Raw genomic sequence first — 16,156 nt, forward strand, 5'->3', positions numbered from 1 at the left:
CTGCATCATGGTCCTTAAGTGCGAACCTCCACAAGCTTCAAACAGAAAACAAACAGAAACGTTTTCTTTACTTTTGCTCTGTTGCCTGCTCATTAGAATCACAATAAGTCAACATGAGCAGAGTTGATGACAGATGGAGTGGTGGACTGTGTGTATGTCTCACCGCTCCCTGAGGGTCTTCTTGCCCCGCTCCACCAGCCACTCGGTCATGTCTTCAGCCGTCAGCTGAGACAGGAGCTGGTTTTGCTGCTGAAGCCTCAGCATCTCCACCATCAGTTTTCTCTACAAGAAAATACAAGAAATCAGATGGTTTACACAGAAGGATGAGAGACACTTGACTGAAATTATCAAGTGTTTTATTTTTTGGTGTGAGCCTGAAAACAAAAAGTGGCTCTTACCTGTGAGAGATAATATTTTTTCTCCCAGCAGATCTCTATGGCCTGTCTGTAGACTGGGGCATTGAACAGTTCCTTAAAAGGAAACAAAGTAATATTGTCAGTAATTATTTTTTACTCAGTGTTTTAACTACAGTACAAAATATCTACAATTTAACTGCAAAAACAAAAACCATCCTCACATACCTCAATGGGCCTGTAGATGGCCCTGCCTTCGATCCAGTGCTGGGATGTTGCAGCTTCAGCAGGGAGGCTCAGAGGCTCCAGAGGAGCTGAAGCACCAGAGGACTCCATCTCGGGGGTGGATGTGGTGTCCTCCTCCTGGCCGGGCTCCTGACTTGAACCTCCATCATGGGAGGAATCATCCAGTGCCATCTAAAAAGAAGACAAGCCGTTTTCATTTTTGGAAAATTAAACTAAGATTTTTTTTTTTTTTTTTTACTTTACAGAGTCTCATGCTGTTACTCTATGATTCATGTGAGCAGGTCTTCTTACCTCTGTGGTCATCAACACTTCTGATATTTCTGCATGCTTTGGGGGCTCAAACATGGCAGAAATTTCCCCCGCTGTGGTGGCAACAATGCTCTTCAGCACATTTGAGCTGAAGCGGTTTAGCTCCTGCACCAGAGCATCAGGGATGAAGCTCTGTCTTATTTTCTCCTGAATGGAGAGAGCCTTTTCATCCCGGATGGAGCGGGAGAATGGGACCTGAAGCTCCATGGAGGGCAGGGTGGAGCTGAGCTGGTCCAGAACGGCTTTTGTCACGCCTACAGCCAAGGGGCTGAGCTGCAGGGACGGCATGGTGAAAGAGAGGCTCGGTGGATGCAGCCAGAAGCCCTGCACCACTTTGGGGACCACCTCCATCACCACCTCCTGGGGGCCGAGGAGGCGGGAGCCGGGCTCCTGCTGCTTCTCCACCAGGCTGCTCATGGCTTCTGCAGCCAGCCGCTGGATGTGAGGCTCTCTGCAGGATACACACATTTAAAATAAGTTAAAATGCATTTCATTGTATCACACAGACATCACCTCATGCTGTCACTGTGTAGTTGAAGTGATAAATGTGACTTACTGATAACAGCGACTCTCAGGTCCTGGTGAATTGAGCTCCATGCGGGCTTCAAATTCAATGTCCCTCATTTTCATGCAGAGGTTCACCTGCCATGTCTGAAACACAAATGAAATTCATCATTCAGATATGAGCATTTTACAGGATAAACCTAACATTATGTGATCATTTACTCCAAACCTATAGTGATAATGTCTTACCAGCATGAGGACAGGCTGAACGATCTCTGCATCATGGTCCTCAAGTGCAAACCTCCACAAGCTTCAAACAGAAAACAAACAGAAAGGTTTTCTTTACTTTTGCTCTTTTACCTGCTCATTAGAATCACAATAAGTCAACATGAGCAGAGTTGATGACAGATCGAGTGGAGGACTGTGTGTATGTCTCACCGCTCCCTGAGGGTCTTCTTGCCCCGCTCCACCAGCCACTCGGTCATGTCTTCAGCCGTCAGCTGAGACAGGAGCTGGTTTTGCTGCTGAAGCCTCAGCATCTCCACCATCAGTTTTCTCTACAAGAAAATACAAGAAATCAGAGGGTTTACACAGAAGGATGAGAGACACTTGACTGAAATTATCAAGTGTTTTATTTTTTGGTGTGAGCCTGAAAACAAAAAGTGGTTCTTACCTGTGAGAGATAATATTTTTTCTCCCAGCAGATCTCTATGGCCTGTCTGTAGACTGGGGCATTGAACAGTTCCTTAAAAGGAAACAAGGTAATATTGTCAGTAATTATTTTTTACTCAGTGATTTAACTACAGTACAAAATATCTACAATTTAACTGCAAAAACAAAAACCATCCTCACATACCTCAATGGGCCTGTAGATGGCCCTGCCTTCGATCCAGTGCTGGGATGTTGCAGCTTCAGCAGGGAGGCTCAGAGGCTCCAGAGGAGCTGAAGCACCAGAGGACTCCATCTCGGGGGTGGATGTGATGTCCTCCTCCTGGCCGGGCTCCTGACTTGAACCTCTATCATGGGAGGAATCATCCAGTGCCATCTAAAAAGAAGACAAGCCGTTTTCATTTTTGGAAAATGAAACTAAGATTTTTTTTTTTTTTACTTTACAGAGTCTCATGCTGTTACTCTATGATTCATGTGAGCAGGTCTTCTTACCTCTGTGGTCATCAACACTTCTGATATTTCTGCATGCTTCAGGGGCTCAAACATGGCAGAAATTTCCCCCGCTGTGGTGGCAACAATGCTCTTCAGCACATTTGAGCTGAAGCGGTTTAGCTCCTGCACCAGAGCATCAGGGATGAAGCTCTGTCTAATTTTCTCCTGAATGGAGAGAGCCTTTTCATCCCGGATGGAGCGGGAGAATGGGACCTGAAGCTCCATGGAGGGCAGGGTGGAGCTGAGCTGGTCCAGAACGGCTTTTGTCACGCCTACAGCCAGGGGGCTGAGCTGCAGGGACGGCATGGTGAAAGAGAGGCTCGGTGGATGCAGCCAGAAGCCCTGCACCACTTTGGGGACCACCTCCATCACCACCTCCTGGGGGCCGAGGAGGCGGGAGCCGGGCTCCTGCTGCTTCTCCACCAGGCTGCTCATGGCTTCTGCAGCCAGCCGCTGGATGTGAGGCTCTCTGCAGGATACACACATTTGAAATAAGTCAAAATGCATTTCATTGTATCACACAGACATCACCTCATGCTGTCACTGTGTAGTTGAAGTGATAAATGTGACTTACTGATAACAGCGACTCTCAGCTCCTGGTGAATTGAGCTCCATGCGGGCTTCAAATTCAATGTCCCTCATTTTCATGCAGAGGTTCACCTGCCATGTCTGACACACAAATGAAATTCATCTTTCAGATATGAGCATTTTACAGGATAAACCTAACATTATGTGATCATTTACTCCAAACCTATCATGATAATGTCTTACCAGCATGAGGACAGGCTGAACGATCTCTGCATCATGGTCCTCAAGTGCAAACCTCCACAAGCTTCAAACAGAAAACAAACAGAAAGGTTTTCTTTACTTTTGCTCTTTTACCCGCTCATTAGAAACACAATAAGTCAACATGAGCAGAGTTGATGACAGATGGAGTGGTGGACTGTGTGTATGTCTCACCGCTCCCTGAGGGTCTTCTTGCCCCGCTCCACCAGCCACTCGGTCATGTCTTCAGCCGTCAGCTGAGACAGGAGCTGGTTTCGCTGCTGAAGCCTCAGCATCTCCACCATCAGTTTTCTCTACAAGAAAATACAAGAAATCAGAGGGTTTACACACAAGTGTGAGAGACACTTGGCTGAAATTATCAAGTGTTTTATTTATTTATTTATTTATTTTGGTGTGAGCCTGAAAACAAAAAGTGGTTCTTACCTGTGAGAGATAATATTTTTCCTCCCAGCAGATCTCTATGGCCTGTCTGTAGACTGGGGCATTGAACAGTTCCTTATAAAGGAAATCAGGGTGAAATCATCAGTGAAATCATTAGTAATTACTGTTTACTCCATGTTTTCACTACAGTACAAAATATCTACAATTTAACTGCAACACAAAATCCTCACATACCTCAATGGGCCTATAGATGGCCCTGCCTTCTATCCAGTCCATGGTTGTGGTTTTGCTGCAGGACAATTCAAATGTACAGCAACAACAAAAACAAATCAATATCCAACAAAATGATCATAACTGCAGAGCAGTCAAAAGAGCAGCCAAACGCGGTCGATCCGTTAGGCACAAGTGAAACAGTGAAGGTTGCTGTGCGTTGCCATAGGAGACAGAACGGACCTGTTGTTGAGTCACAGGCAGTAGAACTCGGCTCTTTATGACACACAGATTCTGTTTGGTTCTGCTGCTCAGGCTGAGATCAGCAGAGAAAATGTCTGGGCAACTTGAGCCACAGAGATCAAGTAGGAATCACAGAGCAAAGTCATGTTACCAGACAACATGTTAGCAGATGTTTACAGCTGTGTTTTGACTTGGCCAGTGTGTTGGCAGGTTCTTAACTGTGATACACTGTGGCAGGGTAACACAGGCCAGGTACACACACAAGCAACATTGTGAAGGTTTGGAGATAGGAATTACTGTTTCTAACGGAGGGGGGATTGTAAAATGGGCCAAAATCAATGTAGAAGCCATTATGGCTATGAGTAATTAGTGTAATTTAAAAATAAACAAATAAATAAACTATTTATATTTCCTAAAAATGCTGCCCATGTATCAAGGCCAATGTTGTTTCTCTTTGATGCATCAACATAATCTGAATAGATGTATGTTTTTTGTATTCTTTTTCCAGTTTTTTTTGTTTGTTTGTTTATTTTTAAGTCAGTCATCAGTCACATTCTACTCCCAGTATTGTGCTTAAATCACAACCACACAGAGAACTATTTTTCAGGCCTAGCACAGCAATATATTCTAGACTGGCCAACTGTGGTTCCTTTTTCTTTGAGCAGTCATTGGCAGAAACAGTATTATTTGCTATTTAAAAAAAAAAAAAAAAAAAAAAAAAAAATCTTACATAGATTCTCCATTTTCTTATTCTCAATGTTCTGCTAAAAGCTACAAGCAAAGAGAGAGGCAGTCCAGTGTGATTTCTGCTTCACGTGCACCAGTCCAACTACAAATCAGCAATGAATGTACAAAGAACAATGTAGTAGAAGCTGAAACATTAGGTGTCAGTCATCTTAGTGGCCAGATACAGCGACATTTCACAGCTCTCTTGTCAACTTTTGATGTATTGACTTAAAATTAAAAGAAAATAATCAAGGTCACAGCTCCCACATTTGACACTGGTTTTACAATGCTTGTCCAGGTCAGGGTCAAAGAGGCAACAAGGTGAGCAGAGCAGTGCAGCAACATCCTCCAGCCCAACCTGGGGGAGATGTATCCCTGCAGCATGCCCCGGGTCTGCCCTGGGGTCTCCTCCCACACGTCCCTCCCAGGGGAGGCCTTCACCCTGTGGCATTGCCTCAACTAGCTCCTCTCACCCCTTGCAACTGCAATGAAAATGTTAAATGGCTATGAGTGGGGAAAAAACATGACATAAAAGGAGCAACACAGCAACTCAGCCACGAAAACTGATTTAGGGGTTACACTAAACTTGAGATATAGTGCGGGCCGAGTCGGGTGCACTGCGGAACCGCGTCTTCCTCGAGTACCTTTTTTTTCTTTCTCCATTTCCACACCTTTCCTCTTTTTTCCCGGATTTGGGGAATTAATGTATTAACTTCAATTCAATCACACAACCTCTTCTTTCGCCTCCTGTCCTCTCCTCCACAGTGAGACACACATCGCGACACCCCCTCCTCAACATGCTGCCTGTGTTTACAACATACTACTGTTGGGGCAGGTGTTAATCAAAACAAACCAATCACGTCTTGATCTCTTCACAGCTGGCCTCTGATTGGCCTGGCCTGTGTCTCTGACTTAAAAAAAAAAAAAAAAAAAAAAGGTCAGACTGGCGAGGCCAGCCGGACCGGACTGGACTGACAGCTGATTGGCCTGGCCGGTGACATGTCCAAAAAAAAAAAAAAAAAAAAAATACAGGCAGGCCACCAGGCCAGTGACAGGCCAGCGCTTGGGGAATTTTCCCGGTTCTCCCGATGTACAGTCTGGGCCTGCCAGGCACTTTGCCTGGTCTGAGACTTTGCCTGTCTCTCCACATTAGCTTTGTCTTTTTTTATTTCTGGTCAGCAGAAATACTTCAGAAAAACGACCACGCGGCAAATCCTGGATAATGTTAATAAATAAGTTCCTTGTGTGTTTCTTCATGTGTGCAATTGAAAGCCATATGGCGCGGCTGACCTTGTTGCACTGACGTTTTTACTTTGTAAGATCTTCTCATGTAATTATAGGTTCCAGATTTTTTTTAGATTTAGTGCAGTGACAAGCATAAGCAGGCATTGTTAAGGAGACAGAAGGTTCAGATTTACAAAAGGAGATGCACTGAGAGATCAAACGCTGTCGAAAATTTCAATGCCACATGAAGACAAAACTCCCAAGATACAGTCCCTGCACGTTTACAGTTCAACTGATGATGTAAATGAGGAATAGAGGAATCTTTATGGTTGTAATACATATTTGTCTTGGTGCAACACACTTTCCTGCACATATGGATCTGGGACCCATTGAGCAAGGCTGATATGAGTATAACTTTTTCATACCAAGTTAAAAAATAAAAACAAGAACAGACATCAGTGTTTTAGTGCATCTTCAGTGAGCTCCACCTTTTATTTTGATGTCCATCTATTCCATGAATCTCCATTCTCTAGGATCACTGTACAGTTTAATGGCAGTTGTTACACTTTTTTTAAAAATACTTTTCAGTTTTATTTTAATGTATATATATTACTATATATTAAAAAAAAGAACATCATTCCTTCCTAAAGGCTTCATATTAGTCATTTGTCATGATTTGGCTTTCAAATACACCATACAGTTTTCCTTGATTTTCTGCAAAAGTATGACTTAATTGGAGAAATTTGAACACTCGTCACAATGGCCGACCCAGATTAGCCAACCCCAGCAGCTGCTCTGATGCAAATGTAAACCTGCTGTGTGGAAAGAGTTACAAACCGAGTGGAAGAATTTCAGTAATTCTTCAAGTCCACTGGTGGTGTGACGAGTAACGATGGCGAGTAAATATCTGTGATCGTGGTTGCATGTAAACGGAGGAAAATCTGAATTCCTATAACAGGACTCCTTTAAACTTCAAAAGTTCAAATGTCTTCAGATGTTATCTTGGGCAAAAATCCTCCTGCGTTTAATCCAAGCTGCAGTCAAATTATAGCCATATGTGACTGCGGGACTTGAGCATTAACAACTCTCTTTGACAATGGACTTCTCCAGCACTTTTAGCAAGTGGGAACAAAGCACCGCTGCTTGTGAGAGGCACTGTTTTACAATCCACCATTACGCTCACTGATCCCATTCTCTGAGATCTAAATCTCACACATCCTACACAGTCAAACTACATACAAGAGATACTGTCATTAAATGTAGAGTCATTAAATGTGTCATTTGTCTTTAAATGTGCAGCAGTATGGTGAAACACTGAGAACCCAGCTTTGCTGCTTGCAGCTGAGCTTTGGAGATTTGTTTCATGGCCATGTCTGGGTCTAATAACACCTCCATGTTTACAGTGCAGCCAGACAAAGCCTTGACACATAGTCCCTGAGGAATGCCAAGTTTTGTTTTTTTTCCCTCATTGAGTTCTTTGATGCTTGCCATAGGCCATTTATGTCCTCAGCTTATCTGCAACATCAAATCCAGCATTTCCTTTTCTGGGTTAAAGGCAAACCACAGAACCCCTGCAATTTATGACTCAGTTAACTTTGCTTTTTACCCGCACTTGATACACCTCGCAGTTTGCAGATTTTTTTTTATTTCATTTATTTAGTTCAAATCTGAAATCGGAATTCATGACCTCTCATGTCTGTTTTTCTTCTGCGTTACATAAAACCTTCCCTTTGTGTAATTATTCCTTGTGTGTTACCCGTAAGCACTCAGAGGAGCATTACAGATTATTTGAGGTGAAAAGTAAAAAGGCACAGACACATAGAGTGCACAAAGCAAAAGTGCTCTCTTGTATGGACTCCACAGCCTCCGGAGACGAGATTGATTTATATGGCTGGGCTTTTGGTAGTGGATGTCTGGGACTGATTACAAGGCAACCTGACTGAGAGCTTTCTCTGAACAGTGCAGTTGTTTACCTATGAAAGAGTCCAGGGTTTTTGGCACACTAACATAATCCTACATATAGAAGCTGTATCTTTCTAAGGTAGAAAACTGGCACTGGTACTGGCACTAGTTTCAAACTGATGGTTATGTTTTCGTCCCATTCCATCTGTTTGTTTGTTAACAGGGAAAAAAAGTCATTATGAACGCTGCTGCTTTTGAAGTACCATTTCTATTAGCAGCTTTTCTACCACATCTTTTTCCTCATACTTTTATGTCTACCATTTGTATCTGTTGTTCAACAGATTGCAGCTACAGGACTTTTGGTTAACATTATGCATCAGTTCCAAATATTCAAATGCTAAACAGGTTTCAACACATCTAACGAATTCAGCTTTGTTAAAGTTTTCAAACTGAGTGAAGCACAAATTCTCCTTAGAAAATCTTCTAGTTCTCCGTTTGCCATCTTTGAGCAAGTTTCACATTTCAGTGAGCCTTGTTTCCCTTGTGTATGTGGCCTGCTTTAGGCCCAGCGTGTTTGTTTTGGGGATTAAGGTTTTAGTCAGATGTAGTAGCTGCTTGACAGATTGGATGGAGACTAAGTCCAGTGCAAACAGGGCATAGTGATGCTCTTAGCAAGAAGTAAAGTTGGAAAACAAGTCCAGATTAGATTAGACACTTGTGCTGCTGTTTAGCCTACATAGTCCTATACAAGTAACCCAACACAGGACTGCATACTTTGAGAAATGAACAGCTGCAGCTCCTTGGAATGACTTGTTTAGTTAATTATTTAATTAAAAGATCTTTGCTGCTCATTTAAATGAGTACACCAAGTGAATTCAATTTATCAGTGAGGTCAAAGCGATTTTGTAAATCTCAAAATATAGCTGACGCATGGCTCTCTAAAAAGCCGTTTATTCTTATTTTCAGAACACATGAAAAAGGTTTCTGCCAGCCATACCGAGGCATCGCTTGTGCTCGCTTCATTGGCAACCGGAGCATCTACGTTGAGTCCTTGCAGATGCAGGGGGAGAGTGAAAACCGAATCACAGGTAAGCAAAACACTGCTTTGATTAGATACTGATCTGAATTCATTGTGTCAGGAACACTGAATAGAAATGTGCCAGAGATGATGAGATGTCTTTAATATATTTATATCGGCTAAAGGTGAGTCACCCTATCTTGAAGAGTTGCTCGCTGACATTTATCATGATTTCTGTAGACCTATGTGTTGAAAGGTTAGGTTAAAATGATAATTCAGATTTCCACCCATATAGTGGTGTCTGTGTCGGTCTATGTGAGAGTAATACATCCACTAAGTTTGGTTTGTCAATTTCTTCCCTGTGTTGCGAACGAGAGCGCGCTGCAATTTGCTTTGAAGGATGCACAACAACCGACGCTTGTTTAGGTTTCATTTTCAGTGCTCTTCCCAGCCCCCTGGTGACCACAATGACAGAGCTATTTTCTACCGTAAAATAATCAGGGAAGGAGTTAATGAACCAAGCTTGGTGGATGTATTACACTTGTATAGACCAACAAATACCACTATATGGGAAAGAAGAGAAAGGTGGGAAAGGTAATCAAATACTGAGCCACTGAGCTCCAAAGTTGCAGGAATGTCTGAGATCTGCATTTTTGAGATGTGGAGCAGTTCATTTTAAGAATGATAATCAAGCTTCCACTCTCACTGTCAAATCATTGGCCTCCTAGGCTTGGACCACATTAAAGGCCATTTGCAGGTATATTTAAAGACAGAATAAGTAGGATTTTCCATTGCGTTTTGAAAACATACCCATTGTTTTTTTTAGTAAAATCCCTTTCATTCTGGTTTTAATATCAGTATTGTTGTTACTACTACTAGTAGTAGGAGCAGTAGTAGAAGTACCATTAGACACTATCAGTTTGTAACTAAATATTGTCTTTATGAGTGGTCGACATTCCTGCCAAATTTAACATCCACTGTGTTTTTTCTCTGTTTTATCCCTTCAAGCTGCATTCACTATGATTGGGACCTCCACCCAACTATCGGACCAGTGCTCCAGGTTTGCGATCCCATCCTTCTGCCACTATGTTTTCCCTCTGTGTGATGAGGGGTCTCGGGGTCCTCGGCAGCGTCAGCTTTGCCGGGATGAATGCGAGGCCCTGGAGAACGACTTGTGCCACGCCGAGTACATCATCGCCCGATCTAATCCCATGATTCTCATGCAACTGGAGCTGCCCAGCTGCCACATGCTGCCACAGCCGGGCTCACCTGATGCTGCGTCCTGCATGCGGATAGGAGTACCCGCAGAGAAGCTGGGCCCTTGTAGGTGGACGCTTCATCACACACACACATGCACACACACACTAGTAGAGGGGTCTAAGCATTCATACAAACGTTACAACTGTGAATGCAATAACGGACCATAACAAAGGACCGTACCAGTGCTTCTGCATGTTTAGCCTAATATCCACAAAATGTATAAACGTCACATTTCTGCTAATCTTTTGCTATATTTTAAAACTCCCATATCATTTTGCCTCCCTTTTATTCAGCCATTGGTTTCTAATCATTCCACTACGATATGAAAATCAACTTTCAGAGACTTCAAACTTTCTTCACACTTTTATTCCATCACTGTAATAACGTCGTCCACATTAGCGTTCCTAAAATCAGCAGCACTGTTGTGTTTAGCTACTCCCAGTAAATGCTTGTTGTCTTGTCTTTGAAGTGCAACTGAAAGGTGTGAACATACTGTACAGCACTCCAGCACTCCAACAGAAAGAGAAAGAGAATATAAAGCACAAAACCTCAGATGTGTTGCCAAGAGCAGATGATGACACTGATATCTCTCTCCTTGTGTGATGATGCACACTGACAATATTACTCTGGAAAACAGTGATTCATATCAGACATACTGGGCTACATTTGCATGTGCACAATAATGGCATGGTTGCTGATACCATAAACTAATTTTGTTTAAGTCATTTACATGATTGTAAAATGTGACAGCTCTCCATAATAACCCTGCAAACACATTCTTTTCAGCTGCTGAAGATGTATTTTTGATAACAAGTGTTATGTGGATAGATACAATCTGGACAAAAGCAGCATGAAATGCCAAATGTGAAAGGTGTCAAATAATTTTGATAGGTTAACAAACCTATCAAAATTAATATGAATATCATATGTTCAGGCCAAAGGAAAGGCTTGAATGTAAGAAAACCCAATAATTTATCACATGAGCTGATAAATGTTATGCCATCAGATGCAAGTGAATTTCATCATATTAATGGGGATATATTTCTATGTTGGATGCAAATAGTTAAAATATTTATGTCTGATTACATTAATGTGAAGTTCTTTCATTCACAGTTTTAGCACACACACTAACACTTCCATGAATGCTGTTCTGGGTGTGTATAAACCTGGGCTGCCCTCTAGTGGGTTTGTCTGAAAACACCAAGTCCTGTTTTTTGTGAGGGTGAAACAGGAATCAGTCATGGGAGATGAAAGTTTCAATAGATCAGTTTGATCCTGTAAGTTGAAGCATCTGAGAAGCATCCGTTATATAGACAGTGAATGAGTTGCCATTTTGCAGATCCACACAAGTTTAACCTAAATTCTCTTAAGGCTTATACATAAGGCTTGTTACTGCATGTTGGAGCATCCAAGCTGACACGCTGCCTGTTTTTCAGATTCCCCGTCAGACCACAGCTGCTACAATGGAAGCGGAGCTGACTACAGGGGCACGGTCAGCACCACCAAGTCGGGGTACCTCTGCCAACCGTGGAGCGCCCAGTACCCCCACAGCCACCACCTTTCCCCGATGGAGTATCCAGAGCTGCGGGGGGGACACAACTTCTGTCGTAACCCTGGTGGCCAGATGGAAGCGCCCTGGTGCTTCACCCTGGACCATCAAGTCAGGGTCGACCTGTGTGACATCCAGCCCTGCAGTAAGTACCACACTGTCGTCTGCAATCCAGTGTGGTTTGAAAAGCCATCTATGTTAACTCCAGTTATGGATAATGCAATAGCAGCTGATAATTTAATAAAACTTGTAGTGTTTTGAGACCCCACTCTTAGTGACCTTTCTATTAAAAAAAATGTAATGCGCACAAAATGTAAAAAACATGGTAAGGTAAATGGTAAGGTAAACCATATGAATTGAACATGACATCTTCCAAGACCATTGCAAAAGACTTAATTTTGGTTTCTAGTTTTGTCTACTGATGCATTTTGGATCCTTTGCTGGTACCTTAACAAACAGACCTGTTGAAGTTCATGTTTTTCTTTTGTACAGTTGTATAGTCCTTTCCTGCACCCTAAATCACGTAAACTCAGTTTTTGCTGAGTTGCACGTGTGTGCATCTGGGTGGTGGAACTACAGGATGTACACACCGCTGAACACACACACACACCTACTAATTAAGAGTCACACATGCATATGTGTGTGTGTATATGTGTTAGTATGGTTGTAGTAATCACACAGATGCACATACATACACATATAGTACTTTCAGTAAACAATGTGTGTCTGGAGAGATTTCAGATTTTCAGAAAAACCTTCTAAATCCCGCATACACACAGAACTGAGAGAAAACTGTGATTTCTCAGAAACAAAGTGGAGCGTAAAGGCTATGTATATTTATTATGTGATATTACTATCTGAGAAAAAGGACATGAAATAAATATTGTTATCTACAAGTCCATGGAACTGACCACACCCATTTACTGAATTGCAATAATGTGTTCATTTTGCATTGCTCAGTAGTGATCATCATGCATTTTAACCTGCAGAACCTCCAGAGAACCCAAAGAGGGAAATCATATACATCCTGATCCCCAGCATTGCCATCCCACTGGTAATCGCCTGCCTCTTCTTTCTGGTCTGTATGTGTCGCAACAAGCAAAAGGTATCGACTGACACCCCACCTCGCTGCCAGCTCACCGCCTTGCCCAACCAGGATATGGAGTTACCGCTTCTCACTCAGCAAAAACATCAGGTAGGGCACACGTAATGCATGGGTTCACTGATATACTGGCTGTTTTATCTAAATACATTCCTTCATGTAAGCGAAAGTTAAATGAACTCTGCACAGCGTGGGAATCTTTTAGTTGCCGGTAAATTACAAAAGAGGCATAACATTGAAGGATAAGTTTGCTGCCCACTAAAAACTATCATTTGTATTATCTTGTTGGCTTCATCCTGCAGCCAACAGTCTACAGCCATGCATTTCACCACAGAAACAATCCTTTAGTATACCAGCGGGCTTTAATCAGCATAGACATGATAATTCTGTTTATTAACTGCATAATGTAGAATTATTGCATTGCTGTGCATAATTGTGTAGCTGTACACTTTGAGGAAATGAGAATGAACGAACTAATTCCTTTTTTGGGGGCTATAGGCCAAGCTGCGGGAGATCAACCTGTCTGCGGTACGTTTCATGGAAGAGCTCGGTGAAGACCATTTTGGCAAGGTTTACAAGGGCCACCTGTATGGCACCGCGACAAATGAGCAGACCCAGGTGGTGGCCATCAAAACGCTGAGGGACAAGGTCGATGGGGCTCTCCGTGAGGAATTCCGCCATGAAGCGATGTTCCGCTGTCGCCTCCAGCACCAAAATGTTGTCTGCTTGATAGGTGTGGTCACCAAGGAGCAGCCAATGAGCATGATCTTCACTTACTCCAGCCTTGGTGACCTGCATGAGTTCTTGGTGATGCGTTCCCCCCACTCAGATATGGGCAGCTCAGATGACGACAAGACAGTCAAGTCCACTCTAGAGCAGAATGATTTTCTTCACGTCATCACCCAGATTGCTGCTGGTATGGAGTACCTTTCCAGCCACCAAGTGGTCCACAAAGACCTTGCTGCCCGAAACATCCTGGTCTACGACAAACTCAGCGTCAAGATCATGGATCTGGGCTTGTTCCGAGATGTCTACTCAGCTGATTATTACAATCTTATGGGCACAAAACCATTCCCCATTCGCTGGATGTCCCCTGAAGCTATTATGTATGGCAAGTTCTCTACTGACTCCGACATCTGGTCTTATGGTGTGTTGCTGTGGGAGATCTTCAGTTATGGTCTGCAGCCGTACTGCGGGTACTCCAACCAGGATGTGATTGAGATGGTGCACAGCCACCAGCTACTGCCCTGCCCGGACGACTGCCCAGCCTGGACCTACACCCTCATGCTGGAGTGTTGGAGCGAATTCCCAGCAAGAAGGCCACGTTTCAAGGATGTTCACACACGCCTGCGTACCTGGGAGAATCTGTCCAACTACAACAGTGCTGCTCAGACCTCTGGCACCAGCAATACCACCCAGACCAGCTCCCTTAGCACCAGCCCTGTCAGCAACATCAGCATGAGTACAGCGAATGCGTCACGCTACACAAGTCCCAAGAAGAGCTCACCGTTCCCCCAGCCCCAATTCATGTCCATGAAGGGTCAAATGCATCGGCCAGTGGTGCCTCCACAGCTCTACATCCCTGTCAATGGATATCAGGCCATGCCAGCCTACCCTTACCTGCAGAACTTTTACCCCATGCAGATCCCCATGCAGATAGCACACCAGCAGATGCACCACCCGCCTCAAATAGTGACAAAGCCTGCTTCACACCATAGTGGCAGTGGGTCCACTTCTACCGGCTATGTCACCACTGCTCCCTCCAACACTTCTGGCACAGAGCGAGCGGCTCTGCTCAACGAGGACTGCAAGGCCAATGATGAGGACTTGGCTGACGGGGCGTCCCAGAAAGAGCAAGAGCAAGAGCAAAATGTGGACTTGTCAGTGCCAGAAACAGAATTACTAGGTGACAATGATCCACAGACTGACAAGGTGGTACATTCCTCAGATGCCTAAGTGGTGTTTCACTTGAGGGACACTGACATAAAATCAAAGCTGAAATACTGAGCAGAGTTTGCTCAGCAAAAACAAAATGAGCATAAAGTGAAGGGAATATTTTCAAGAAACAGTGACTGAATGTTTTTTTATGGATTTAGCTGTTACTAATGCATTTTAATGCAAAGTCTCAGGTTTGAATCTCTCAGACCCCAGTGTCAAAAGTTAGGCAACTTTATCCCTGCACATTCCTTTTGAAAAGAGCAAGGAAATGTATTTTCAAGACTTCAGAAAGACTGTTGTGTGCTGACATGGAGTTTTTTTTTTTTTTTTTTCACTGCGTCGCAAAGACTGTCAGAAGAATTTATGTTGTTACTGTTGCTGTGCAACCTGAAACATTATCTTTTCAACAAATATTGCAGAGGCTGCTTTGCCTTAAAATTAATTTCATAGTGCTTTCTGAGATTACTATACTGTGGTTTTGTGAAAGATGGTGTCTGATGATAACAGTTGCCAGGATAACTTTGACATGTGACAGAATGTAATAAACAGCCATTTTGCAGGAGCATTCAGCTTCCAAAGAAACAGTATTTGGATATTACACTTTAACTTTTTTACTTTGAATAATTATGATACTACTCACTGAAAAGGATGTTTTTATTAAACTTACCTCTGTGTAACAAAACAAAAGGACTGTATGACGATGGTATGACTTGGTGTTTCAGGAGAATGGCCAATGTTGAGAATTATTCCATATGACTGCCTTATTGCCTACAAGGTTTGGATGCTTTTTACCATCGACTTTGATACAGATTTGATTTGTATTTTATGTAAATAGATTTGAAACACTTTTATCTGTTTTTAGTTTTTGAATGCTAAGCCTGGTGTTATTACAGTGTCCTTGTCACCAGATATTTGCTTTGTCTAAGCAGTTATAACATGCTAACCATATATTGTTTACATCCATCCCCTGGAGTATCCAATAAAGTGATATAACGACAATGGTGTATTTCCCTTTGGGACAAAAAGGAAATCATGCAGTATCACTATATAATCATATTTTGCTGTGCTTCCACATTGCATGTGCAGGGTTTTTAAGTCATAGTACTGTTTTTTTTTTTGTTTTGTTTTTTTTTAATCTAAACATGCCACATGTTGGTATCCACACAGAATACAAATATGAATAAAAGCACTCCACTTACCCCATACTTCCAACTGACATTCAAGTTATAAGCTAAAATGTTACA

At 42.8% G+C, this 16,156-nt stretch overlaps 1 protein-coding gene across 1 annotated transcript in view; it reads left to right on the forward strand.

The window, feature by feature from the left end:
• ror2 (receptor tyrosine kinase-like orphan receptor 2) overlaps positions 1 to 15,900 on the forward strand; it is a 64,806-nt gene extending 48,906 nt beyond the window's left edge. Inside the window, exons 5-9 of the mRNA XM_030066177.1 lie at positions 9,012 to 9,133; positions 10,072 to 10,386; positions 11,760 to 12,017; positions 12,862 to 13,067; positions 13,473 to 15,900. Of these exons, the coding sequence (XP_029922037.1) occupies positions 9,012 to 9,133; positions 10,072 to 10,386; positions 11,760 to 12,017; positions 12,862 to 13,067; positions 13,473 to 14,930 (2,359 nt within the window). The 3' untranslated portion in view covers positions 14,931 to 15,900. The remainder of the gene's footprint in view (positions 1 to 9,011; positions 9,134 to 10,071; positions 10,387 to 11,759; positions 12,018 to 12,861; positions 13,068 to 13,472) is intronic.
• The last annotated feature ends 256 nt before the right edge of the window (positions 15,901 to 16,156 follow it).

This window comes from Myripristis murdjan, chromosome 12, assembly GCF_902150065.1.
Source record: "Myripristis murdjan chromosome 12, fMyrMur1.1, whole genome shotgun sequence".
Classification (NCBI taxonomy): Eukaryota; Metazoa; Chordata; class Actinopteri; order Holocentriformes; family Holocentridae; genus Myripristis; species Myripristis murdjan.